The sequence below is a fragment of the Condylura cristata genome, unplaced genomic scaffold, assembly GCF_000260355.1.
Source record: "Condylura cristata isolate star-nosed mole 26May11 unplaced genomic scaffold, ConCri1.0 scaffold00032, whole genome shotgun sequence".
Taxonomy (NCBI): Eukaryota; Metazoa; Chordata; class Mammalia; order Eulipotyphla; family Talpidae; genus Condylura; species Condylura cristata.
This window is the reverse complement of record NW_004567133.1, coordinates 9,844,231-9,870,809: the sequence shown is the minus strand read 5'-3', so window position 1 is coordinate 9,870,809 and position 26,579 is coordinate 9,844,231. Positions and strand designations below refer to the sequence as shown.

Here is a 26,579-nt window from a genome sequence, read left to right as displayed (position 1 = left end):
GTGATAATAATAATAATGTTTCCAACCTCATGGTATAATTATGAGGTTTAAATAATTTAATACAAATAAAGCACTTACAGCAGTATCCTGGAATATGACAAATGCTACTGTGTTGGTTTTTATGTGTGTTTTTATGAGGAACAATAGAGGCTATGGTATTAGACCAAATCTCAGGGATTTCCTCTTCCCGAGTTTGTGCATCTAAACTGAGATTCCTCTCACTATTGGTGCTATTCAAGAAGCCATTAGCCTCATGTGACTATTTAAATTTAAAAACTAACATTAAATTTTTTTTCTCAGTCACGCTAACCATATAAAAAAGTATAGAAGTATGCAGTTACTATATTAGACAGCACAGATATAGAGCAATCCTACCATGAAAGAAAGTTCCATTGGATGATGCTACATTAAATAGATACCAACAATATTTCTAAATTCCAAACAGCCCTCTCCACCATTTTTTTAAAGTAAAAGTCTAGAACTAACTTTGTCTTCATATAAGGAGAAAACTAAAATTTACTTTTCTTAAAGGCAAATTAGAATCACACCTTCACCCGAATCACTGAAATGACATGCAGTGATCATTCATAGTGAACAGGTAATCAGAAGTGAGGACCCTTCTTTATGGACTGGCCCACTAAAACTCTCTTGACTTTTATGTGGAAAATACTGGTTCCTGTGGGGAAAAGGAGTCAAATATTTATAACTGCCAGAAACCACAAAATTTAATGGTAAAACAAATAAGCTGACATTTCCTAAACAATAATCTGAATGTGTGGTCAGAACCACTATTATATTTCTATTTTATAGTGCAGAATGGAAACTTGGATAGATTTCCTTGAATCAAGGTCTATTTCATTACAAAGTATAGGTTCTTAGTCGTGACTACTATACACCTTGAATAGGGTATTTGACCATGCTGATTAGCTCAACTGCAGATCTGGTTCCATTCAACATCACTTTAAATAATGACCATGCCTTGCCCTCGAGACCTGTCTCCTGGGAATGGAGAGCCAGGAAAGAATATGGAATAGATTGGTGGAAGCCAGCTCTCAGTATGAAATACGCATTCCATTTACTTATGGGTCAAGAAGGTGACTCCAAACAAAATAACAATACTGAGTACCTGGGGAAAAACAGTCTCTTCTTCTCCAAGTAATCATTCAGCCCCTTCTGGATGTCTTCCAACAGAAGGTTGGCTTCTTGAAGTTTCTCACTCATCCGTGGCTGGTCTGCTGCCATCAGTACTCTTGGATCCTTCACCTAAATTTCATGATAAGAATCATTATCCAGGGCCCTCCCTAGTGGCACAGTAGGTTAAAGCACAGCACTAAGAAGTTAAAGCCACTTCAGCATGAGTTCGATCCCCAACCCCGGTGGTGATCCACATACATGGCAGACCTCTCCTATGCCCACTGCTCCCTTCAGCAGTGTATTTCACTAATCTGCCTGTTCTGCTCCCCTCTGTCTCTGGTGAATCCTCTCACTGCCCCTGCACCTCTGGCCTATATGTCAGTTCTGTACGCATAAATAAAATAAAATAAATCTTTAAAAAAATCATTATTGAACTCCAAGATTCTAAGACTGGTCATTGTAAAAGAATACATCAACTCATGACTTTCTCTGACTCACAACCTTCTAATCCCTGCCCTAGTCCCACAAAGTGAGTAACTATATAATATGATCCTGTTCCTCTAATCATGGTTGACTGAGCTAAAGTTAGGTACCCCAAACCAACCAAGTCAATTACATTGAACTTCTGGGATTTTGAAATTTAGACTACCACATTTTAAAGTAGTCTGGTCTGGCCCTTTGAATGAAGTGACTTTGCTGCTCTGTGAGGACCACTTCTCATCATGTGACCAAGTGGCATTGCCAACCAACCTGCAGAGAAAGATCAAAGGAGGTGTGGAAAGAGCACTTTGTGCGTTCCTGAGAGTCGTCTGAGTTCTAGATCTATCCTTTGTGAATCTAGCTGCACTTTCTGTCCTTGGGTTCTAGGAGACCTCCTTTTGGTCTTTAGATTGAACTACCTTTAGTGGGTTTCTATTACTTGCAACAAAGACTCTAATATTAGAGTTGGGAGGAAGCAAGATATTACAAAAACTGGTTCCAATGGCTGGGTATATAAATCCCCACTTATCTCACTTCTATAAACAACCAGGGCAGACAAATTCCCTTGAGACAAATTCTTTACAAATGTATTCCAGTTTGAGCACACTTGACTTCAAAAAGGAAAAAGAAATGATCTTCTGGTTGCCAATGATTTTTTCAAAGTCACCCTCTTTAGAGGTCTTCCCGGATGTTTCCAGGCAACTAAATCACTCTTCTGTATTCTAAAAACTGTTTGCACCCATCCCATCTCTACTATAGTTCATGTTTTTTCTGAATTGTCTCCTCATAGAACAATGAGTTCTATAATGTCAGAAATCAGATCTTAGTCATCTTCAAGTACTTTCTGACTTATTATACAATGTCTGTGTTGTAATATTGGTTGTAGGTATTGAAGGTATATTTTTAAAATCCCTGAGTAAATGAATGTAGATAATTATTTGAATCCTTTTTGGAAGAATTCCAAACCTAAAGAAGTTTTACTGTAGCATCCTATAACCTCATTAAACTAACTTATACACACTGCTATTATCTCCAGGGAGATGGAATACTGAGAAGCCTCCACTTTCCATATTACATATTTCTGTTTGGAATTTTAATAACAATAACTTTTGTATTTAGGGGGAAAAGAGCAAAAATATTGAACTCGGAAAAATCTAGTTTACTTAAAAGTTTCAAGGGCCAAATTTACAATGCACAATGGGACATCCCTGATGGTGAGATGTGCCACCAGGTAAAAACTTACAGCTTGGGACATAAGTGATTTCCAATAATTATCGACAATGGCAAATTTCCTGCCCTCTTCTGGCATCTGGGCAATGATGTCCTCTGAACTGAAGATTGGTTCCAGGTACAGCCAGGTGGCTTGACATTTCAGCCAGGCATCCAAAATGTCTTGTACACGAACTAGTTTTTCTTCCCACTTCTGCAAATTTAGCATTTCAATCTGAATTATTAATCTGCTACTCTAATTCTCAGACCCACTGCCTAGACGGTGGATAGATTAATCTCAGTCACTGTTCTAGGCAATGCAGATACCATAATGAATAAAATAGAGCATCCTTGTCCCTATGGAGTTCACATTCTAGTAGATAACAACAATAATAATAGTTACCATACCTACTCTGTAACAAATAATGATTGAGCACTTTACATGTGTGAAATTAACCCAACATTTATGAGGAAGATATTACAAATTTTGTGTGTAGGTACAGAAACTAAAACAACAAGTTTAAGTACCTTACCCAAGGTCACACAAGTAATAAGAGGCAGAGGCAGAATTTGAAAACCCAGGCAGATCCAGAACCTGTGACTTTGCCCTATGTCACTTCTATAAACAATGAACAAAGAAGGCCAAATTCCCACCCTCATGCCATTTTCATTAGATTACTAGCACCCACAAGATATTTTCCAAACCCACTTTCATTTGTTTCACTCAAATAATCTCCTCTTCTCTTTTGCAGATGGTTACACGAGCTTAACAGGTCATATATTACTTGGGTGGTTATTGCTTTCAGCCTTATGGTTCGTATTTTTTTCCAAACAGGAGAAAGTGATTCTCTTAGTTAATTGAACTTTAAAATCCTTTTCCTCCTCCCAGAAACCCAGAGTTAATGGGATGTCGATAACTGAACCTCATTTCCTCTTACCCGACATTCTGCTTCTATTGGCTTGATGAATGGGGAGCCGCACATGGTCTGGGTCTTTATCACATGATCATCGAGGAGCAGTTGAATGTCATCAACTGCACACAAGATGCTTGTATCCTGTAAATAAAGATGACCCACTCTATCAGAGTCATGAAATCCCCGCTTTTCATGCTGATTGCCAGAAGCTTTCAGCTCAGAGCTCCATCCCAATAGGAAAGGAACTATGTTTGTAAGGGACAGAATTTCTAGCTTCTTCCTTGAAAATATTCTTAAAAATATTTATTTTCCAAATTTCTTTGCAGAAATAAAAACTATCTAATCCCAGAAATGCAACTAGTATCTGCTGATGGCAAATGACTTCTGCCTGCTTCCCTATGTTCCTGCTTCTCTGTCTCCTTGCCTTCCTGGCTTTCTCCGGTGGAACCAAGTGCTAATCTGACTGGCAAGGCCTAGATCCATGGTTCCCAAATTGGGTTGAGGCGTTCCAGAGCACTGAACAAACTCATAGCAGTAGATTATAGTTATTTTAGAATATGATATAAATGTAATTCTTTCAACTAGTATGTATTAATTTTGTCAAACAATTGCTAAATTGATAGAACATCTTATTAAGTTGTCTGAATTTTTACTTCATTAAAAAAATAGGTATATAAAAGCTATCATAACAAGAAAGTTTGGGAAGTTCTGCCTAAACACTAACTGGGTCTAATTTTACTAACAGTCTAGGTTACTGGGCCTTAAAGGTCAGTCCTTGTGGATGGTAAACTTGGCCCTGGGCTGTGGTAACAAGAAAACTTAGAGTCTGCCTTAGAGTCCTTCCTGTTTTGTTTCCACTTCCGTCAAGCCTACCTGTGAGTAGTAAAACCACAGCTTGGATTTATTCCCCCATTTAATGTTAACGCTGCACTGGAGGTTATGTCCAGCTATTAGTCAAGTAGTCCCTTGATTCCCATTTTGCTGTGGAATGTTGTCTATAGCCACATGGGTTGAAAACTCTACAGTTCTACCAGTCATAACCGAGCTACTACCAGGTCTCCCAGCTTAACTCCTTAGCCCAACATCTCTGGCAGTAGCTAATCCAATCAAATGAGGTAGCACCCAGTTGCTGGGATCCATGGTGACTTGAACTTGCTAGGAGAAGATCCCAGTTCTCCTCACTCCCAATGGCTTATCCAATGGGAACCAAGGCATAGTGACTAAAAGAAAGAAATCACAAAATGGTGACTTGTCGCCTGGGAGAGGAGAGAGGTGTGGAGACTTTCAGGGTTAGTTCTCAGCACACACTGCTCATTAGAAAAACCACGATGCTTAACATATGGATGTCCAGGCATTCTGCAGGTAGACAACCCAGGGAGGATGAAGTGAGATTTTTCTGAAAACTTCCCTGTTGTACCGAACAACCAGGATTAAGAAGCACTGCTTTAATGGCTGATGGCCTGTACCATATGCATTTTAGACTAGGAGCATAAAGTGGAGTCACTTACCTAACTTCTGCCTGCTTCCCTATGATCCTGCTTCTCCATCTCCTTGCCTCTCTGGCTCTCTCCAGTGGGATCAAGTGCTAATCTGACTGGTTTAGCTAAGCTAAGCCCTACATTACCAACCCAAGACTTAATACCTTACTTAACAGTTTCAGCTCTCCCAGCAATGGATTCTTAAACCAGTCATCTGAATCACCTGGTCAGCACCAGTGAGGTCACCTGCCTGCCATCCCCTAAAGGAAGGTGACTTTGTTACAACCAGTCCACTTGTTATTAATACAACTTCCTTCTCCTGCTCCCTTTTGCCTGTAAAAGTCTCATTTTGTACAGCTCTTCAGAGCTCCTTTTGTGAATGAGAGGCTGTCTAATTCATGAATCATTGAATGAAGGCTATGAGATCTTAAAATTTACCCAGTTGAGTTTTTTTAATAGCTCCCTAATTTGCTAACTCACCCAAGGAGCAGCCCTTCCCACCCCCACCCACAGCCCATCTTAGGAGCAAGCTCATCAGGTTTACCCAGACTCTGTGAGTGGACACACTGCCAGGGAAGAAAGAAGCCTGCCCCCTTGCTATTCATATAAGAGCCATAGGTGATAGCTCTCAGACCACCTGGGAACTTGTTAAAAGTGCAGAACCTCCAGCCCCAGCCCAGACCTGTGAATCAGAACCTGTACTTTCACAAGCTCCCTACGTATGTCCTGCAATTATGAACATTTGAGAAGAGCTTTGTCTACCCCAGGTTTGCTTCTGAGGCACCTGGGGAGCCCTCCTTGGGAGATGCCAATTCAGGAGGCTTGCTCAGCTCTTTTGCACTGAGGAAGCTTGCTGTTCTGAATCAAAAGGCCTTTCTCATTCAATAATACATCCCTCCTGCAGTGATTGGGAGGAAGGAGGACGTTACAGAAAGGCCAGGGTGGAAACTATCCAATGCACAGTATAGTGGTTATAGGCATGGAGATTGCATTAAAAAAGCTCAGAGTTGCTGAAACTAGGTCTTAATTGCACCCACCATGAAAAAGAAATGATAATTCTGTGATGTGACAGAGTTGTTCACTGACACCAGAGTGGTGCTCATATTGGACTATATAAACGTGTCAGGTGAACACATGGTACACCTCACACATGATTCACACAGTGTTCTATGTCAATGTCTCAATAAAGATAAATTTAGAAAAATGTCAAGGATCCTTCCTCCATGAGTTCAGTCGCAAACTGGAATGGCTCTCCTCTATAACCTACTAGGTAATTATAATTGGGTGGCTCTCTGGGGGCTGCACTCCAGGATGATGACTCACAGTGTCCCTGTACTTCACGAAGTTGAATGACATGTTAACCCAGTCTAACTTCATTTTCTCCAAGTTTTTCTCCAGAGAATGTTCCTTGCTGGCAGCTGCGCCAATGGGCTCCAGTCTAAAGAAAGAACACAGTAACAGCAATATTAACAGGAGGAAGCGGGGGGGGGGGGGGGGGGGGGGGGAGAAAAACCATGCCAAAGGAGAAATGAAAAAAACTTAATTTTACCAAAAGGTTTACTCTTGTATTCTCAGATATATTAACTCTTACAATTTCCATTGTTTCACAGACTTTCTTACACTTGGCACCTGTGATTTTATGGGCTGAATTGTGTTCCTCAAAATGTGAGGCCCCCAACTCGGAGGAAGGGAGGCCCTGAAAGAGGTGGCTAAGTGAAAATTAGGTCATTAGGTTGGGTCCTGGTCCAACATGGCTGGGCCCTTATAAAAAGAGAGAGTTAGGACACAGACACACAGAAGGAAGACCCTGTGAAGACAAAGAAGCTCCCCCTGTCCTCTCCCACTTCTGCAAGCCAAGAAGAGAGGTCTCAGAAGACCCCAACCATGCCAACTAATTGATCTTGGACTTTAAAACTGTAGAATTGTAATAAATGAATTACTGTTGTTTAAACCATCTAATCTTTGGTATTTGTTCTAGCAGATCTAGCAAATAAATACAGGGTGGTGACTGATGGGCACAGTCCTGTGCATTGTGGGGTGTTTAGCTAAGTCTGCCTTCCAGATGCCAGTAGCAGACAACACCTGTCCCCTTTACCAGCTGTGGCATCAAAAACAACTTCCATATGTTGCCGAATGTCCCCGGGGGTGGGGAGGGGTTCATCCCTCACTGAAAACCATTGTTTCAAGATATTTAGAACAAGAATCTCTTTGTTTTTTCATCTGTCCATATTCTGATAGCTTATTCAGATCTTAGAATTTCTCTTAATTCGTGTAATGACTTTTGCCCCACTTCCCCTATTTGCCCTTTTGAAAACTACCTGCTATTTTCTTAATATACTGGCCTTCCCATCTATATGTCTATCTCATTTCTATTCCATAGCAAAGGGGAAGCAGAGAGAGGAGGAAGATAAATTTCCCCCCTATTCCTGATGGAGATTTGGGTGGCCTAAGAATTAAGAAGCCAAGCCCTTGGAAGGAGAAGGGGTTACTCTTTCTGTTCTTTCTGCCTTGCGCCCACCTTTCATGATATTCTAGGCTACAGGTGAGCCCATCTGGTCTTTACTTAAAGGTCAGGAAACTGAAGTGCAGAGGAAACAAGTGACGTGTCCAAGGCACATGCACAGCTAGCTGGGCAGCACTGGAATCAAGTCGAGACCAGTTCCTGTCACTCCTAACCTGGTGTTTCTTCCACCTCCATGATGTGTCTTGTCTCTCTCTTTGTCAAAGGGGCAATGGAAGTGTGTGTGGTCAGTCAAATAGGACTAGCCACATAGAGCTGAGAATTCTCATTAGCTATAGCAGGTAGGCAAGTGATACATACGGATTGCCAAGCAAGACCTCAACAGCAGGGCCATTGTCCTAAGTGTGGCCTTCCTGGGTGATGACCAAAGCAAGTATGCACATAGGGAATAATTAACAGGAGGCAGGTGACAGCCCAAGTGAGTATGACATAGGAGTCTTAGAAATCTACCCTTCAGGTCCCCTGAGCTCACATCTGGGGTTGGTAATTTGCTCACAGATGTGTCTTATAATTATGCAGACAACTGCACAAGGGAGAGATCAATCCCGTTGAGGGTCCATAAAGTATATTAAGTGTCGACCTCACGCTAGTGTGGTACATGAGCTGCACTATGGGCTGGTGGGACACAGGGAACCTCGCACTCACTGATAGGGGTACCTAGATATTAAATCAATCAGGTTTCCACGCCTCGGCTCATAATTCCCAGAGCAATTATAATCACCCAGCAACTATGCATTACTCATCCCATTTTACAGATAAGGAAACTGAGGCACACAGATGTAAATATCTCGGACACAGCATCACCACACTGGCATAGAGAGTGGCAAGTTGCTGTGTGCTTGCTCTGTCGGTGATGGTTAATGCTCTGGAGTCAGCGACCTGGACTCAGGTTTTGTTTGTTTCGGTCACTGACTGACTTCAGGTTAGTCATTTCATCTTATCAGTCCATTTCTTTCATCTTCTGTAACATTCGAACAATAACATTAGCTAAAACATTAGGTTGCTGTAATGGATAAGTTGACTGGCCAAGGTATAGAAAATGCTCAGTGTAGCCAACAACTGGTGTCCTCTTGGAAACAGCCCCAGAATTTCTGATTCAGCATATTGGGGTGGAGGCTGAGAATGTGCATTTCTAAAAAGGCCCCATGTGATGCTCATACAGCTGTTCTGAAAAACACATGTTAACAAGGCCTGAACCTTGTTGCTAATAAGGTGTCTGGCCAGACAATATGACATCTCTCATCAATTGCCCTGTGAAAATGTGGAAGGAACAGAGTCCTGAGGACTCCTGGTTTTAAAAACAGTAATTGAGAGAGCACAAATTCCAGAGAAGGGAAGAAAGCGCAGGAAAAGAGATCTCTCGTTTGCTCACGCCTCACAGAGTTTTTGAGCTCAGAAAGCTACTCTTGTTTCTTGTTGTTTGCTTGTTCAAAGAAGAGGAAACTGAAGCCCAGAAAGGTTAAGCGGTTTTGCCCAAAGTCACTGAGAGTGAGGCTGTGGGATCTGGTTCATGGGGAACTTAATATAGCACGCACACACGTTGACTTATAATGAAACTTACGTAGTGCAATGTTACTTCAAAAAAAATCAAATAAAAATTCTAGGGGCAAAATAGTATTTTCATTTAAAAAATAAAAGGAACTTAAAAAATTCCTTTGAAATAAAACAGCTGAGTCAGTTTTCTAGTCATGATGCCATCAGCTCTGCAGATGTAGATAAGGGATTCCCCAGGCTCGTCAGTCAGAGTGGAGTTATTAAGGGGTTCACTGGATTGAGGGGGAGGATTATTGGGCTTGGTAGTAGGCCTGGTGTAATAACACACATTTGTAGAATGGGACACATATACACCTAAAACATAAAAAGTGTTGTAAATAAATATTATCATAATAAGTACAATTAAAAATAACAACAAAATACCTTAAGTTACCCTAAACCAGAGGGAGGAGAAAAACATCAGAACTTACAGATACTTTGACCAAAAATAGTCTACCATGCAGGCATAAAAAGATGAACTCTTGCTAATTATGAAAACATGGGCAGAACCAGAGGGGATGAGGCTAAGTGAAATATCACAAGAGAATGCTAGATCATTTTAATCATATGTAGAATATAGAGGAAATGAACAGAAAAAAACACAACACCTAACATTTCTACCACAAGAAAGAAAGGAAGGAAAGAACCTTACTTGTCGACGAATTTGCCAAATCCATAGTCCAGCATATTTGAAAGACAGGTCGTTTCAGTGGGTTTTATTTCATAGCCGACAATCTCACTAATCTGCAAAGGGTGGAAAACAAATGTCCAAGGTGGGTTTTCTACAGTGACGGGAACATTCTACAGTGCCCTGCCCCAAAGTGATTCCACTGTGAGGAGCTCATTTTTAAACTGCATCTAAATGTAATTAACTGAAAGAGCTGCATTCAGCTGGTGGCTAGAAAATTGGGGGGTACTGATCTAAGTGTTCTGGAAGCAGCCTGAGACCCACACTGCATTCTGTCTGATTTATGGGGGTTGCTCTCCCACTAGCACTTGGAGAGGGGGGAAATGGATCACACCTAAGGGGCTGAGCTGGTTTGTTTGGGGGCTCCTGGGGCTATAGCAAAGACCCATCCATGACAGAACTGGCAGTGTTTGTTGAATAATCATGAGTACATGGGGCAAGCAGACCCCCAATTCTGTGATCTGAGACGCCTAAGATGTAGGAAGGCTCCCCATCCCTTCCTTTCTACCTCAGTATGCTAACTTGTTGGAAATATTAGCAATGGTAGTGCTGAATCCTTTAGGGTAAATACTATCCCATGCTTCTCTTTGAGAGAAAACATGCCAGAGAAAGGTCTTCAATGAAGTCTCTGCAGCTTTTGAATAGTTTTCTTGGGGACAGAGTTCTGTGAGGGTTGTGTATACTCAAGAGGGGACTAGGGTGTGGAGGGGAATGAGTCTGTGAAAACCTTACCTACTGCCCAATTTTCTCTCTGTCCAGCTCCATCAAGAATTAAAATGTCAGGGCAGAAAGGGGCATGAGACATGTTTCAGGTTCTCAGTTAGCCCCATGTCTTCTTATTCAGACTGGGTATGTTGTAATGAAAGCATGAGCGAGCTAACTAATTAAAATGGCTGCTGATCTGGGTTTTAAGGATGCCCAGAGGGTCGCTAAGGTACTGGAAATAATCAAAGTAGCCTTTGCTGAGGGCTGGCCATGTAGCAGACCCAGTTTTAATAGTTTAATACACTTCTTTCATTCTCCCAACATGATTGGGAAGGTACCCACGTATTATTTTTCCTATTATACATATAAGGAAACTAAAACAGAGAAATGAAGTTATTGCCCAAGTTTCCAGTTAATAAATAGCAGAATTGGGATTTGGATCCAATTCTGACTTCAAATTTCTTACCCATTATACTTTAATACCTTTCACATGTTTCTATCACACTTGTGCAGACTAGACACAGTGTGACTTGAGAAAGGGCCGTTCAGATTGCAGTGCACAAAGACAGCATTCCCTAGAGTTGGGCAGTGCACAGTCTGCACAACTGTTCCTGGTGGTCCTGGACTCTCATTCACCTCTCATATCTTAGAGAACTTGCTTAGGACAACACACCATTTGTGGGATTAAATGACATCACTTTGTAAAGCACTTGGCATAGTACTTAGCCCCTAAGAAAGACTCAGAGATTTGAGGGTTTAATTCGTAAATTGCTTTGTTCATTACAGAAATTCAAAAAGCATCTGGATTTTTAATCCTAGCAGCCTACAGTTGCACTGTGCTTTATGTAACCAGTGACCCCCTGTAACTACTGAAAAGTACAGGTGACTAGTCCAAATTGTGATGACCCCTAAGCGTAGACACGGCACACTGTACTTCGGTGACTCGGGATGGAGACCACATTAATATTGCTGCATTGACTAGCTACTGAAAGGGTAATGGTTTGGATATGTTTGGATAAACAAAGTAAATTCATCACATTTATTTCACCTGTCTATAGTTTTGAAAACAGCACATGGATGGCTTCACTGCTCCTGCTGGGCAGTTCTCTCCCAGAAGGCCGCTCCCACATACAGTGAGGACCCTCCTTCCACATACAGTGAGGACTCTCCTTCAGGTCAAATCTCACTGTTTCATCTTGCTTTGAACCACATTCGCAGCCCTTTGCGGATATCAGTGAAGTCTGTGCCCCAACACAGGAACCAGCCCTTTCTGCTTAAGTTCTAGGAAGTGATGAGAAACCACAACACAGCTGCCCCATGACCCAGAAGATCCTTTTTGTAGCCTTGAGAGCTACTGAAGGTATCACTTTCAGAGCTCTCTGCCAGAACAAAATCTGTGCAACTGGATCTCCTGAGTTGGGCATTAGGACAGAGGGTACCAGGCCCAGGGTTGACCCAAGGTAGTTCGTGGTGCGACCTATACAGGCAGGAACAGGCTCTGGTGGCTTTTTTCTTTCTGAGCTGGCCTTTACTGTTCAGCCCACTGGGCTTCCACTTCAGGGACTCATTACTCAGGAGACAGTTTCAAAGGCTGCACCGCACTCTTACCAATGGCTTACTGCCCTCTACTGTCCACTGCCTCTCTCAGACCTGGCATTTCTTGATTCCTTTTCACCAGCAAGGTGAGCCAAACAGCCTAGATTTCAACTCTCTGCTCCAGAGCTCAAGTAGCCACATGAAGAGTTACTTACTCTAAGCCTCAGTTTTCTTATCTTTGAACTGAAGATCTTAAGGGTGCCTGCTTCAAAGAGAAGTACTGGGAGAATGAAAGGAGAATCCACAGAAAGTACGTGGCACAGCACAGCTGTCAGTACAAACTTGGTCCTCAATACTGTTCAGCTATTATTATTATTTTAATTCTAAGGAACATTTTTTTTTTAAAAACCCACCTGTCTACCTTAGTGGTCTGTAAGTGACAATTATGAGTGTCTTGCAATGATTGTGATTTTTCTTGAAAATATGCCACCATGGGCAAAGCAGTGGGTGGAGGGGAGACTTCCTGAGCCCCCTGGAGTTAAAATGTCTTTAATGTGGACACTTCAACAATGGCATCTCATGGACAGCTCTAGCAACACCAGAGGCTACCATTTAACCTCTCTCACCCTAGTGGCTCAGAGTTCTTGCCAGGCCAGGTCCACAGGGAGAGGCTCCCTGAGCACCAAGAATGGGTGGCTGCTTAGGGTAGCTCAAGTCCGGAAGTCTACTCAGGTGACCTCCCCCTCCCCTTCTTTACACCTTTTGCTTAGGTCTGGTTCAGGGGCAGGCAGGGACCTGTTGCCAGTGCCGTTCTTTCATTCCTGGGTTGCAGGAAATGATGAGGACGGGGATGTGCTGCTTGAACTTTTCAATCTTCATTTTCACATTCTCTGCTAAGCGCCTGGGGGCAGGTACATCAACTAGAGTCTTGGTCAACTTATATATCGTCCTCCACATATTACCGACTTCTTCTACAATTTCCTCAGCATTTAGTAAAGAGAGGGGTCCTGAAATAGAAAACATGGGGCATGAGGTAAGGATCAGGCCACCTATCATCTGCCACACCACAGATGTCAGTCATGTGTGTTTTTGATTCCCTGAATTTCAAAGTATGCGTAAGATATAGCTATTGGGAAAGCACAGGCCTTGAAGGTGGAGCTAGACTTGAAAGCCAGTAAAACCTATGGGCATGTTACTGAATTTTCAAAGCCTTGAGAGTATCACCCTGATACAGGAGCAATAATGGCTACATCAACACACATATGTGAACACAAACAGGGGTATGAAAGTGATAAATAAGCTAAAATATATTCTGACAGTGTAGACAAAATCAAGTACCTGAAAATATTAAGAGCATCAGCATAAATAGTATTCAAACTGAAAAATTTTTTTTAAGATTTATTTATTTATTTATGCAGAACTGGGGTATAGGCCAGAGATGCGGAGGGTGAGAAGATTCACCAGGGACAGAGTGGGGAGCAGAACAGGCAGATTGAGGAAGTACACTGCTGAGGGGAGCAGCGGGCGGGTCAGGAGAGGTCTGCCGCGCCATGTGGGTCACCTCCGGGGCAGGCGGGATCGAACTCATGCTGAAGTGGCTTTAGCTTCTTAGTGTTGTGCTTTAACCTGCTGCGCCACCAGGGAGGGCCTCAAACTGAAATTCTTTAAGAAAGTTTGATAGCTCTCCAAACCCACCAACTCCAGACTGATATACTCAACTGCTAATTAATATTTCCATTTCCATTTCTGCAGATACCTCATGCTTGATATATACAAGTGTCCCCCCAAATTTGCCATTTCCCTTGTTTAGTGATAGGCATAGCCTCCAAATTGCCTGTACCAATAACCTAGAAGTCACCATAGGGTCTTCCGTATCCTTCCCTACCTCTGGCCCTCTCTCAGATCAATCAATAAGTCGTATGGCTCTACCATCTCAAAATATTCCTCTAGCCTCCAGAAAGAGAATAAAATGGGGTAATTTACAGATAGCCATAGTGCTCTGGTCTTTCTTCAAGCAGCAGAATAGTGGAAATGACATCTTAATTTCTTACCACCCATCTCTCCTAGTCACTACCTATAGCCCTCCATGGCTTTGGGTGTTTGTCTATTCAATTTTACCAGGGCAATAAGACTGGCTCTTTGATGCCCACTTTCCATCATTATCCTATCAGAATCTGATGGAAGCATCAGGATCTGATGCAAAGTCCAGCACAATCTGAAACCCAGACCTTATTTCAGATAAGGTTAGGGTGGACCTGCTCCCTCCCCTCATGGCCCAACAGAGTGAGGCCATGGCTCACCGTTCATCCATTCCTCTGACTTGGTGCTAAATTCGTAGGCCGTCACCCATAGCTGCTCATAAGGCATTTTGTTGGTCATGATGGTTTGCAGGAGGGGGAAGGTGCTCTTCTCTTTTTCCAGCAGTTCTTCCTCCTTATTGATCAGCTGCAGAGCAAAAGGGGATGTTGTTCATTGGGTGGATAGTTCTCCTGAACTCTAGAAGCCACCATGGCATATTACTCAGTGTCCTGAAAACCAAGTTGAGGAAGAGCCTATTCACTGAGAGGGGAAAATAAGGCATGGACTTCAGCAAGGAGTCTGCTAGCTTCCAGGGTCGCGGCAGCTGAAATCTAGCTGAGTGAGCCGCTACGATAATTTGCTACTTCCTCCATTATCTTTGCTTAGCTATTTATATGATGCTGCCTTCTTATGCTGGGAAGTCTCAAAGGTAAGAACTTTAAAGAACTTACCAGCTGAACTTCAGGGCAAGTTTTTTGTTTGTTTGTTTATTTAGTTCTTCAAGCCTTAATTCTCTTAGTTCATTTTAAATAGGCACATATAAGGGTAATAATAATAGTAACTGCCCCCCAAATTTTAATAAGTTCAAATAATGTCTATCACATTTGAATCCCTTTGCACTGTTGATGACCCAATGCATGTAATATACGTAAATACTTATTCTACAATTTCTCTGTTGTGTACTCACTGACTAACAGAAATGCTGGCATGATGCAGGAGTACAGATAAAAGGAGCTGAAAGTGTAATGAAAGAACGGGTCCATCAAACAATAAAAAAAATTATCAGGGAAATGCAAACCCCAGGATCAGAATCAACAGAAAGAAGTAGAGAGTTACAAATAACAGCCAAGACCCCCAACCTCAAATTCCACCAACGCTTGATCTAGGTTCTTGGAAAGCTCATTAAGCTTTTCAACATTATTCTTCATTTCTTCTGTAGTCATCACTTCACGCTTCCTAAAGCCTTCCAGTTCCTTGCTGAAGCCCTCAAGTTTTGACTCAAATTCTGAGCACCTGAAAGTAAAGATAATCCAGTCACATTTGGACTTTCTACTTTGTGCATTTCAAAGTATCAGAGTTATTCATCCATATTCAACTTGGGGGAGAATTTGATCTTCTGATACTGCAAATATAAGATCTATCTATATAGCTAGCTAGCTAGCTATCTACTTACATACTTATCTACCTACCTACCTACCTATTTATGTATCTATCTTGTATGTGTATATACATATATATTCCACATAGATTGCAAACTCTATCACTGCACCTTTTATGTCCATAATTCCTTTTTGTATTTCTAGCACTTCAGAGAGTGTCTGGCACCTAGTAAACAAACATTCACAGAATGACTAAGAGGTGCTATAGTGACATATTCACCCACATAATGTACCCATTGCAATGCTCTCTCTCACGTCATTTCCTTCATAGAGCATCTGCTGTATTTATTCACTTCATCTTCCATTTCCTCTACCCCTTTTGTTCTCTGTGTTCTCAAAGAAGAGGAATGGAGACAAGAACACCACAGGGAAGGGAAGACAGGCACTGCCACCCCCTCTCTCCTTCGACAAGGCCTCAAGGATTCAGAGATGCAGAACAGCATTGCTATGAGAGACAGTCTCCCTCTTCTCAGCTTTTGTTTTGTTTTTGTAATAAGCTGGGACTTTAGACTCTGGTAGACTGTAGAGAATATTGTTGCTGTGGAAGGCTAACCATTCATTCATCAACATAGTGAGTACCTGCTCTAGGCAAGGCACTGTGCTCTCTGACTCCAGGAACATTTGGGCTTTCTCCCTAAGGCATCTTGTCTTCTTCCCCCTGGGTGGCAAAGCTTATTCATTGCACTCTCTAGGGGCAGAGAAGCTCACATTCCTACATGCCCCTCAAGCATATTCAGGGTCTGCCATGGAGTGGAACAAAATGGTGGAGAAACTGATTTTCCCACTATCCACACAATTAAGTGTCCCTGGGCCTCTTCACATCATTAAAATTTGTTTTTGAAGCAGCTCCAAAACCTCTGATAAAAGCAGTTTTGAGTTTATTCACCCCAGACTATAGTATAATCTCAGTGATTATCTTTAAAAATTACTATTATTGTTTTAAACTTCTAGCAATTGCTTAGCACATTATAGCTCCCAAAACACTTCATATCCATAACATCAACATGTAGACAGTAGATACACTTATATGCACACATTGCATACATATGCACATGTATATGGAGAAGATTGTACTGGGGGAAATGCATGCACACACTTTCTTGTTTCTTCTGTTTCTATGCAGCAGACCGAGGCCATATTTTGAAGGTAGCAACTAAATGGATTTACCCTTCAATCCAAACTCCTGTTTTGTATAGAAATCCTTGCTTTTATCAACCCTTTCCTCATGAGTATCTGTGGGGATTATTGGACCTAAAACTGGGCAGTGGGAGATCTGTGTGTGGAGGGGATGGTATGAACAAGTCTACAGCTCACAGTTTAGAAGTGGAGGGGTGTGGCACTCACATGCATGTCTGTGTGTGTATGCCTGGCCCATGCATACATGTGTGTATGTGTGACAATATGCACACACGTGTGGCACACACACCCACATCTGTGTGTCTGGCATGTGCATGCACAGGTGTGAGTGGCACACACGTGCAAGTGTGTGTGCCTTTACCATGGACTGGCCCTTGGCCTACTTCATTGTCACGATCTGATTTTCCAGTACTTCTATATTTTCTCTGTTCCTGTACTGAAGTATATATTTAGCGGCTGAGCACCCCTACATGTATAAACTAGAGCATGGCAGTAAAAATCCCTAATAAATATTGACAGAATTCACAAATAATGAGTAAGTGATTATAGCTACATTAGCAGGGAACAAGACAAGCTGCAAAACGGGCACTTTCCCAGGCTCCTACGCTGACTTTCTTATCCCTGTCTTGGTATCTCACAGATGTGTGGTCTCCCGTGGAAGGCTGACAGCTTTGCCATTGTTATCATGAGGCTATGTTACATGCCACTATTTTTGTCTTTTTCCCTCTACACTGCCAAATTCCAATTGTTTCAGGCAGGAAGGGAAAGCACTGGCAGGAGTTACTATAAAGAAACAGGCTTTAAAAGCACATTCTCCAGTGGAAAACAAAAGGAAACTCCTTCTCTACCAACTGTCTTGTGCTCTCGCCCACTCATGGTTGCGGGGATAGAACCAGAAAACAGCACAGTGTTATGAATCCAAGACTCATTTCTAAAACAGCCTCAGGCTCCCCTGCACCTTTTAATCAGGTCCATTTCCGCCTGATCCCTCTTGTTCATGAGGAGGTTTCGGCAGTTCTCAAAGATATCTTCAATCTGTTCTGGCCAGAGGAATAGTGTGCTGTTCAGTTTGATATCCTCGGCTGCAAGAACACATACAACCTGTTCAGAATACTGTTCAGCGTGGGTCAGCACATATGGAATCAATACAGCAGAACTAGCGGTTGGCAGAAGAGGGTGTGGGCGTGGCACTGAAGGAATGGACTCATTTTGAATGAATGAAAGCCAGCATTTATCCAGCCTGCACCACCAGCAGACGAGAAGATGGGCAGTCCTATCTTCTTTGTTTTAGCAACTGGGAAAACAAAGGACTTAAGCCAACTAGTCAAGGCCACGCTGCTCGAGCTGCAGTGCAGAATTCAATTCCAGGTCTGACCAGCTCCAAAGCCCATTTTCTGACCACTGGTTTATAACCTTCCCATGCAGGTGTCACAAAACAGAAACCTGGGTTGAAGTTCTAGTTTGTTTTTAAACGATTTCACTTACCTGAGTCTCAGTTTCCCTTTTCAGTAAATGGTGGTAATAACATTAATGGCAGATACTTATTCCATCGTATGGCCCTGATCAGTTAAAATGATCTTAGTGCTCTCTGTATCTTTGAGAGGCAGAGACCAAACTGAGAGTCCAGTGTGTCCATGTGGCAGAGGGATAGCTCGAAACATGCACCACTTTTCTGCCCCATCACCCTCCTTCCCACAGATGGTAACAAGGTAATTCACAGATAAGAAAAGGCTCTGCAACTTGGCTTGTGAAGAGCATGTCAGCTTTTCCTAGAATCTGCTCCTTATAAAATTCTGACTTGACCCAATAAGCCATGAAGGGTCCCAAGTCATTTCTTTCCTTTTAGGATGCTGGAACATGAAGAACAGTGCTACAGACTCTCCAAAGGCAGACTGTATTAAGAGCATAGAGGAGTGAAATTTATAAAAGAATTCTGCATGTGGAAGTGACTTTTCCACAGACACATGATGCCAATACAAGAATCTAAGTAGTAGTCAAATATCTAGATGTTTGTTTTTTTTTTAAGATTTATTTATTTATGCATACAAGAACCTCTAAGTACAGGCCAGAGATGCAGGGTGGGGATGGGGTGAGAGGATTTACCAGAGACAGAGCGGGGAGCAGAACAGGCAGATCTACTGAAATACACTGCTGAGGGGAAGCAGTGGGCGGTCAGGAGAGGTCTACTGTGGCACGTGGGTCAGCTCCCTGGCTGGGGATCGAACTCATGCTGCAGTGCAGTGACTGATGATAGCTTCATAGTGCTGCACTTTAACCCGTAGTGCCATGAGGGAGGGCTAATGTTTCTTCTTTTTATCTAACAAGATTTCCTTTGAATCAAATTTCTGTGGCTAGAGAATGGAATTAGTGCCTTAACATGGGGGCAGTTGAAAGCAGTCTTCCCAACAGAGATGTTTAGCAACAGAATTACTGACTCTCCTCCCTGACTCCTTTTCCCTCAAAATATAAATATATGAGAACATTCGTAGTGTGCATATGGCTTTAGACTTACGGGGCAAATCTGCATAGTCCATCAGGAACTCCAGCCGTTCAACTGCATTTTTTAGTTGCCTCCTGAGTTTGAACACTGTGACATCACTAGATTTCTTTAAGAATTCAATGAGGAATACCAGCTCCTCCGTATTGGCAGGAATCTCACTGACTTTGTCTGCAATGATGCTGTACTGATTACAAATGCTGAAGGAAAAGAAACAGCACTTATCACCACCGGCACATCACTACCATCAACAAAAATAACTTTCATATAAGACCCATTATGCTAAATGGATATGATTCCTGTTTGGAGATTAGGACGATGATTTGCAATTTTATTTTTAAGTCCTTCATGGGTTGTATTCACATGCACACCACAGGTCAGGAATAAGAACTGTGCAATGGTGATACTATCTAAGAAGTCTTAAGTTTTGACAATGTGCTCTGCTCTATTCTAGTCGCTTTGCATATGTTAATTTAATCTTCACAAAATGTCAAGAGGTAGGAGAATTATTACTACCTACATTTTATAATGGAAGGATGTGAAGCTGAGAATTTCTCCAAAGCAACATGATATGTAAGTGTCAAAGCTAAGATTCGACCCTCCTTTAGTTGACTCCAAAATTCATTCTCTTAACACATCATAACAGCCTATTATGGATAAAATCCAGACTAAACTGAATCAAGGACACCACCAATTTTCTGTTAAAATAAACTTAATTTGAATTCACCACTCTTAAAAGTACCAGCAGTAATTTCTGGTGGCAAAGAGAGTTTAAGCTTCACTCCCTAGGTCCACTGCTCCTCAAATACAAGATGGTGAAAAAGGATGTTACCATAGGGATAATTCGAATGTGCTCCATTTATGCGAATGCCAATAATTGACAACATTTTAACATTGCTTCAGTTGTACAAACAACCCAGGTCAGCTCAAGGTCACACAGGCCAGGAGTCTGGTGAGGCAGTTGGAAAAAGAGAAAACTTTCTCCTATTTGGGTGGGAACCGGGGAGGATAAACTTGGATGTTCTGGGCGCCCCCAACTGGAGAGAGCTGTGGACGAATGAAGCTAACAGGAAATCCAGAGAGGTGGCATCTTAACTGCAGCGTGGAAGCCTGAAACCATAAGCTCCTAAGATTTTCAACATGATAGCCCCAAGGTCCCATTTGTGCTGAAAACAAGTTATCTGGGCTTCTAGCCCTTACAACCAAAAATGTCTTGACTAATACCCTGGTGGTCATCAGCAAAATGCAAGCACAATGTTGGGTTCAAGATGGAAGGAATCTCTGGACAATACAGTAGAAGTCTGTGTGGGGGTGACCGTAAGGAGTCCTGAAAGCACCCTGTCTCTTTGAGTGTGTGCCAGATGACCCCCAAGAGAGCCTTTGACCTTAGATAGCCAAACCCAGGAAGCAACAGGACGTTGCCTGTAAGAAAGCAAAGGCTGAAGAGGCAGACTGGATACTCCAGCAAGCTCCCCACCTTCTCACAGCAGGTCCTGTGTTTTATCCCTTCCATTGACCTTCTGGTCTGAACCTGTCATCCTTACTTGGAGGCAGAAACAACAGGAGTTCAATCCAGAGATCACTGGAAAGTGCAACTGACCAGTCTTCCATGCTCCCCTGAGTGCCAAATACATTCCTATTTCTCTGCCCACAACAGTGATACCTGGTATTGGTGTCTCGATTTACATCCACTTGGAATTGAATTAGTCGGTCTTTAAGATTTTGGGCTCGTTCACAAAGGTCATAATTTAGGACCATGGCATCAAGGCAGAACATGGCCAAAGGCACGGTGATATGCATAGATGCAATTTCAGTTCTTCTTTTTTTTATACTGCTGATCCGCTGTAGAAAAGAGCACAGGTAGTGGCTTCATTCGTGTTTAGCCTCTATATGTTCATCCCCAGCCTCACCCCCGGCCCATCTGGTAAAGCATATTCTAGTGACATTGACAACATTGACTATGAGTATCTGTAGCACAAGTCACCAAAATGTGAAGTGTAAAGTGGCATCTCTTACCGTCACAAAATCCTCGATTTCATGATTCTCTTTCAGGAAAACAGAGATGTTTTGCTCTGCTGTGTTATCTAGTAAGTCATCATACTTTTTATATACATCTAAGTATCTTCCATGTTGAAGAGCATAAAATCAAACATACAAATACAGGTCATCAAGTCAGATTAGTCAGAGTAGCAAATAAGGAAATAATATCATAAAATTAGCCCAAACTAGGAAAGAGAAAGATGATGTGACAGAAGGTACAGGGAACTAGGACTTCAGTGAACTAGGAATTCAGAACCCTGGCTTCAAACCCCAATGTTGGGGGTGTGTGGAGTTCAACCAGGTATTCCACTTTTTCATAGATCAGTGTCTTTCATTTTAAGTGAAAACGATGTAAAGTCTGACAGCAAGCGTGCATAGATGAGGCAGTTAATAGCATGCCTTACCTATAGTGGATATGCAACAAACATGAGTTCCTATGCCTCTTTTCAGCACTAAAATTTTGTATCTAAATTTTAAGATGAAAATTTGAAATTAATGAACCTAAAATTGATTACAAAAAAAATTAAGTTTCCTCCTATGTTTTATGAGATCACACAAAAATGGCGTAAAGATTATCCCCAAACTGCAGGATGTCTGGGATGCCCTGACTTAAAATAAAGATCATACAGAACAAGTAGAATTAACTTGGGGGAGGGGGGTGGACAGCTAGGGATACACTCAAGGGGAGACTGTCAATCCAGAGAGATAAATTGTGTGTATAAGACTCGATAAACATGACAGTTTTCAAGTAGATGTCCCCAGGTCAAATTCATAAGGGTTTCTAACTCCGAGTCCATGATTTTCAGACTAGTTTAGCAGTAGTTCTCGACTGGGGGTGATTTTGCCCCTGGGGGATACTTGGCCATGTCTGGGAACACTTTTTCTTTTAATTTTTAAAAGATTTTATTTTATGCATAAAAGAGCTGAGGTATAGGCCAGAGGTGTATCCAGTGAGAGGATTCACCAGAGGCAGAGTAGGGAACAGAACAGGCAGATCTACTGAAATCCATTGCTTAGGGGAGCAGCGGGGAGACAGGAAAGGTCTGCTGCACCCTGTGGGTCAGTTCCCGGGCTGGAGATCAAACTCATTCTTCAATGGCTGCTAATAGCTTCACAGTGCTGAGACTTAACCCCTTGGTTAAGAGGTTAATTTTCCTTGGTGGTCCAGGGAGGCCCTTGGGAACACTTTTGATTGTCACAACTGAAAAAATGATCCTACTGGCACCTAATAAACAGAAATTAGTGATGGGTCAAAACATCCAACCATGCAAAGGACAGACCAGACAGACCATTCTGGCCCAAAATGTCAACACAGCCACCCAGTCAAGAAATACCAGATTAGAGTGACCACACCTGTTCTCCCCCTATAATTGTTAATAACAACTTAAAGATCTCTGTTTTAAAACTACATCACGTGACCACCCTAAACTAGTGACTGCTTGAAGATTCTTCAAAGTGTGATGACTAAAGAGCATGAAGAGCCTATGTTCTCAATCCTTCTTTGATCTCAAGTGCAAAAAAAAAATCTGAAAACAGAAAGTTGCTTTAAAATTCACTTGATAGCAAAAGCTGGTCTAAGTGGATGTTTGAGGTTATTTATGTGAATATTCATTGATTTCATTGTGGAATATAAAAATGTCTAATAAGAGGCACGGCCCTAGGACTTGCCGATGTCACTGCATTTTATATGACATATGCATGGTGTTACTTTTCTAAAATCCCCAAACTTCTAAATGCTACAACCCACTCGACCCCATGACTTTCAAATAATGGAGATGGATCTGTAATTGAATTTGAGTTCTGGTTCTCGTAATTATTTGAGAGTAATAGTGGGCAACCAACATTCTTCTCGTCTGTAAAATGGGGATTAATAGTAATACTTATGTAGGCAAGTACTAGCTATTCTTATTATATATTGTTTCAGGTGCTTGGGATGGGGATCCTTTATCTTATGATAGCTAGGAACTCTAAAACTATGTCCCAAAGGCCAAGTTATAGGGAAGCCAACTTACTTGTGGGGGCCAACTTGATTTTTCAGAAATACCTCGAAAGCTTGATTCACCAAATCATTAACCAGATTTTCTTCAGGGCTAATGGTTCTGAGAGTCAGGTCATATCCTTTCAATTCTGGGAACAGGGCAGATTCCACCTAGAGAGTAGAAGCCACTTAGGGGCAGTGCCCCAGATCCACGAGATGTATGTCCCATCTGGGGCAACGAACGGTCCCAGAGACCCCACCTGCATTTCCACCCTGTCTTCCCTGAGTATGTGGGCCTGGCCCCGCTATTCCCTTCAGAATAAAACAGTGAGAGGGGGCAGGGGTGTGAGCAGTGCTGTGAGCATTGCTACGTGAAGAGCTGGATTGCTTTTTCTCCTCACTTGAAATGGTCACTGGCATTCGTTTGGGCCTAGCTCTCAAATCTGGTACACACTGTGATCTGTGACCACGCCTTCTTCATGTCACAGCCCATGAATCTACCACCAGCTCTTGCTGGGCTGTTTGCTGCAGCAGCCACAGGAGCCCGGGCTCTCCCAGCCCAGCTGCCTGCAAGCACTGCTGCTCAGCTGCGTGAAGCGCCGTGTCTGTACTTTATCTGTCGCCAAGCCCCACACTTATCCTTGCAAATTACAGGCTCTTCTGTTGCATTTCCTTCCTAGGGATATCCGTGGCAGGAGAGCTGCCCACTATTTCTTCCCCCTTCATGAATCCATTTTTCTTGTTAGTTTGGCTTAGCTGTGTTCAACCCTTCTAACCCCTCTCTCTTTTTTGTTTTTTTAACTGAAGCAATACTGCATTATAACATTATATAAGTTCCAGATGTCACCATTATAAATCAGTATCTGTATTATAGCATTAAATTCACCACTAAAAGTCCAATTATATCCTTTACCATACAATTGACCATTTAATTTGCTCCCTACCCACCTTCTCACCCATGCTACTTCTCTGGCAACCACTAATTTGTTCTTATGTTTTAAAATGTTAGACTCCAAATGTAAAGTTCTCTGGTGGACTGGAACTTTGGCTTCCTGTGCTTCAATACAAATCCCAACTCTATAAATTCTTGAGCCCTTAGGCTCTCTCAGGAATGGTGCTGTGGTATAAATGCTTAGGAACATCTAAGCATGACACAGCTTGGGTGTGGCCACATGGGTGGGCATCAGAGGGAGATAGAAGCTCCCCACTGCCTCTTCTCAAAATGGGACTGCACACTGGCTCATCCATACCAGACACTTGAGGGAAATAAGCAAAGGGGGTACAAAAGAGTCACCTTCATGTGGGTGACCTGCACAGTAAGTGCTAAGTGTGCTATTAAGTTTCTGGAATCTCATTAGCCACTTCAACCAGGAAAGAGCTTGGACCAGGAAAGGAAGCTTCAATCTCTTCCTTAGATGTGTAGAGTGGTTAAACAAACAAGCACGGAATATCAAGAACTAAATTAGTTATAATTTTATGATGCTTTTTGGCAAGTTCATGGCACTTAATCCAGCGTGAATCATTAACCCAAGGTGGATATGGCTTGGGCTCAGCCACTCCTAGAGCATGGCCTCACAGGGACTCTGTGACAGTGTAACTCCAGGGTCTGTGTTAGGACTGCAGTTCTGGGATGCTTATGCATTTCTTTATGGCCCAAAATCTGGGCTAGGAGGGTATCCTCAAGATAAAGCTGCCACAGTGGAGCTTTCCTAACTGAGTATCTTACTGGCTGTGCCTTCTACAACAGTCATTTTAGATGCAGTTCATTCAATAAGTGAGTAAAAATTACAAAGGAGAGATTAAGTAAATATTATACCTTGGGGATTCCCTTAGAGTTCTTAATAATTTCCAAGAAAGAATTGTGTATTAAGTGCCAGCAGTCATCAAAAGATGGATTAAAGACAATAATGGGTTCCTGGACTTCAAGTTTGATCTTGATTAGCTGAGGCATGAAGAACTCCATCTCTTGGTAGGGCTCCTTGAAATCGTTCCCATCCTTTAGGAGATAAGATATGGCAACCGTCACAAAACTGGAACTTCCAAACTCCAGGGAGCGACTTCTACCCATTTACAGTACTACACGAGGACCAGAAAAGGAGATGCAGGGTACTATGTGCTTTTGTGTTAAAAGTAAAGGGTAGGCGGGGCTTAGCTTACTCTGTGCGTACCCTATCCCTTTCCCAAAGTTTCTTGCTTGGAAATTCCTGCATCCTGATTTCTAAATCTTTCCCATGCTTCAAAATTAAGCCCCAGATCCCCTCTTCTGGGAGGTAGCTCTGTTCCCCAAAATACTTCACCTCTTCCACTTCTGGATTTCTATATTTCTAGCCCTGAATGGTAGCTTTTTCTCTTGAGGAGATTTACTGCACACCTTGTCTTCTCTGTTCTAAACTTGAAAATAGGATCTGTATTTGAACCATCTTTCTTGTCCAAAATATCCAACACACCATTAAGCACATAGTAAGTACTCAACAAACATGTCTTGACTGGGTTCAAAAGTTTAAATAGTTAGTTATATACCTCAGATGGAATTGCTAAAGAACATAGTCTATCATACACACATATAATGTCAACCTTTCTACAACAGAAATATTGATTTGGAGATATTTTTAATTTTCCACACATCTGGTAATATAGGAGACCTTTCATAAACCACAGGGCTTAATGAAATTAGCATAGGGCGGCTGTAGAGCTCTTATCCAAGTAATTAATTCTAGCGATTTCTAGATCTAGCGATTTCTAGGATGGTTAATAAACGTGTTGATTATCTAGCATGTATCAAATGCCATAAATTTCCCCTTCTTTCAGATATTTGAAAAATTGTACTTTACCCTTTGGGTGGAATTTTAGAGTAAGATTTGTTCCTATGCTTCAGTTTCATCAGCAAAGTATATGGTTACAGCAACCCCACTGGATTGGCTGTTTGTAGTGCACTAACCACTACAATCCAAGTTCAATAGCGCTGGTTTCTTAACTCTTTGTACAAAAGCTCAATTGTTGATCTTTACTTCATTTAGGAAAATGGGAAGGATTTAACCTTTTGTAACCAGACAAACATTACTTTTTATGGCTCTTTTTAAGATCAAGCATGCACATGGCATATAACATCTACAGAATCCTCCTTGAGCCCTAGGCTACTGCCACTTAGGGGAGGCCATAATGCTTTGAAAACAAGAACTTAGAATTTCCAATTTTCATTTCACTTCACTGAAACAGTTTCATGAAGGAAGTTGCTGACTAAGTCAACAGTCTTTTCTTTTTTTATTAGGGA

General features: G+C 42.0%; 1 protein-coding gene across 1 annotated transcript in view; it reads right to left on the bottom strand.

Annotated features, from left to right (window-relative positions):
- DNAH3 (dynein, axonemal, heavy chain 3) overlaps positions 1-26,579 on the bottom strand; it is a 117,096-nt gene that overhangs the window by 74,957 nt on the left and 15,560 nt on the right. Inside the window, 15 exon segments of the mRNA XM_012731794.1 lie at positions 1,127-1,263; positions 2,858-3,037; positions 3,762-3,878; positions 6,539-6,653; positions 9,922-10,013; positions 12,994-13,205; positions 14,499-14,643; positions 15,357-15,510; positions 17,752-17,828; positions 19,225-19,232; positions 19,306-19,490; positions 20,954-21,132; positions 21,307-21,412; positions 23,343-23,479; positions 25,125-25,304. Of these exon segments, the coding sequence (XP_012587248.1) occupies positions 1,127-1,263; positions 2,858-3,037; positions 3,762-3,878; positions 6,539-6,653; positions 9,922-10,013; positions 12,994-13,205; positions 14,499-14,643; positions 15,357-15,510; positions 17,752-17,828; positions 19,225-19,232; positions 19,306-19,490; positions 20,954-21,132; positions 21,307-21,412; positions 23,343-23,479; positions 25,125-25,304 (2,024 nt within the window).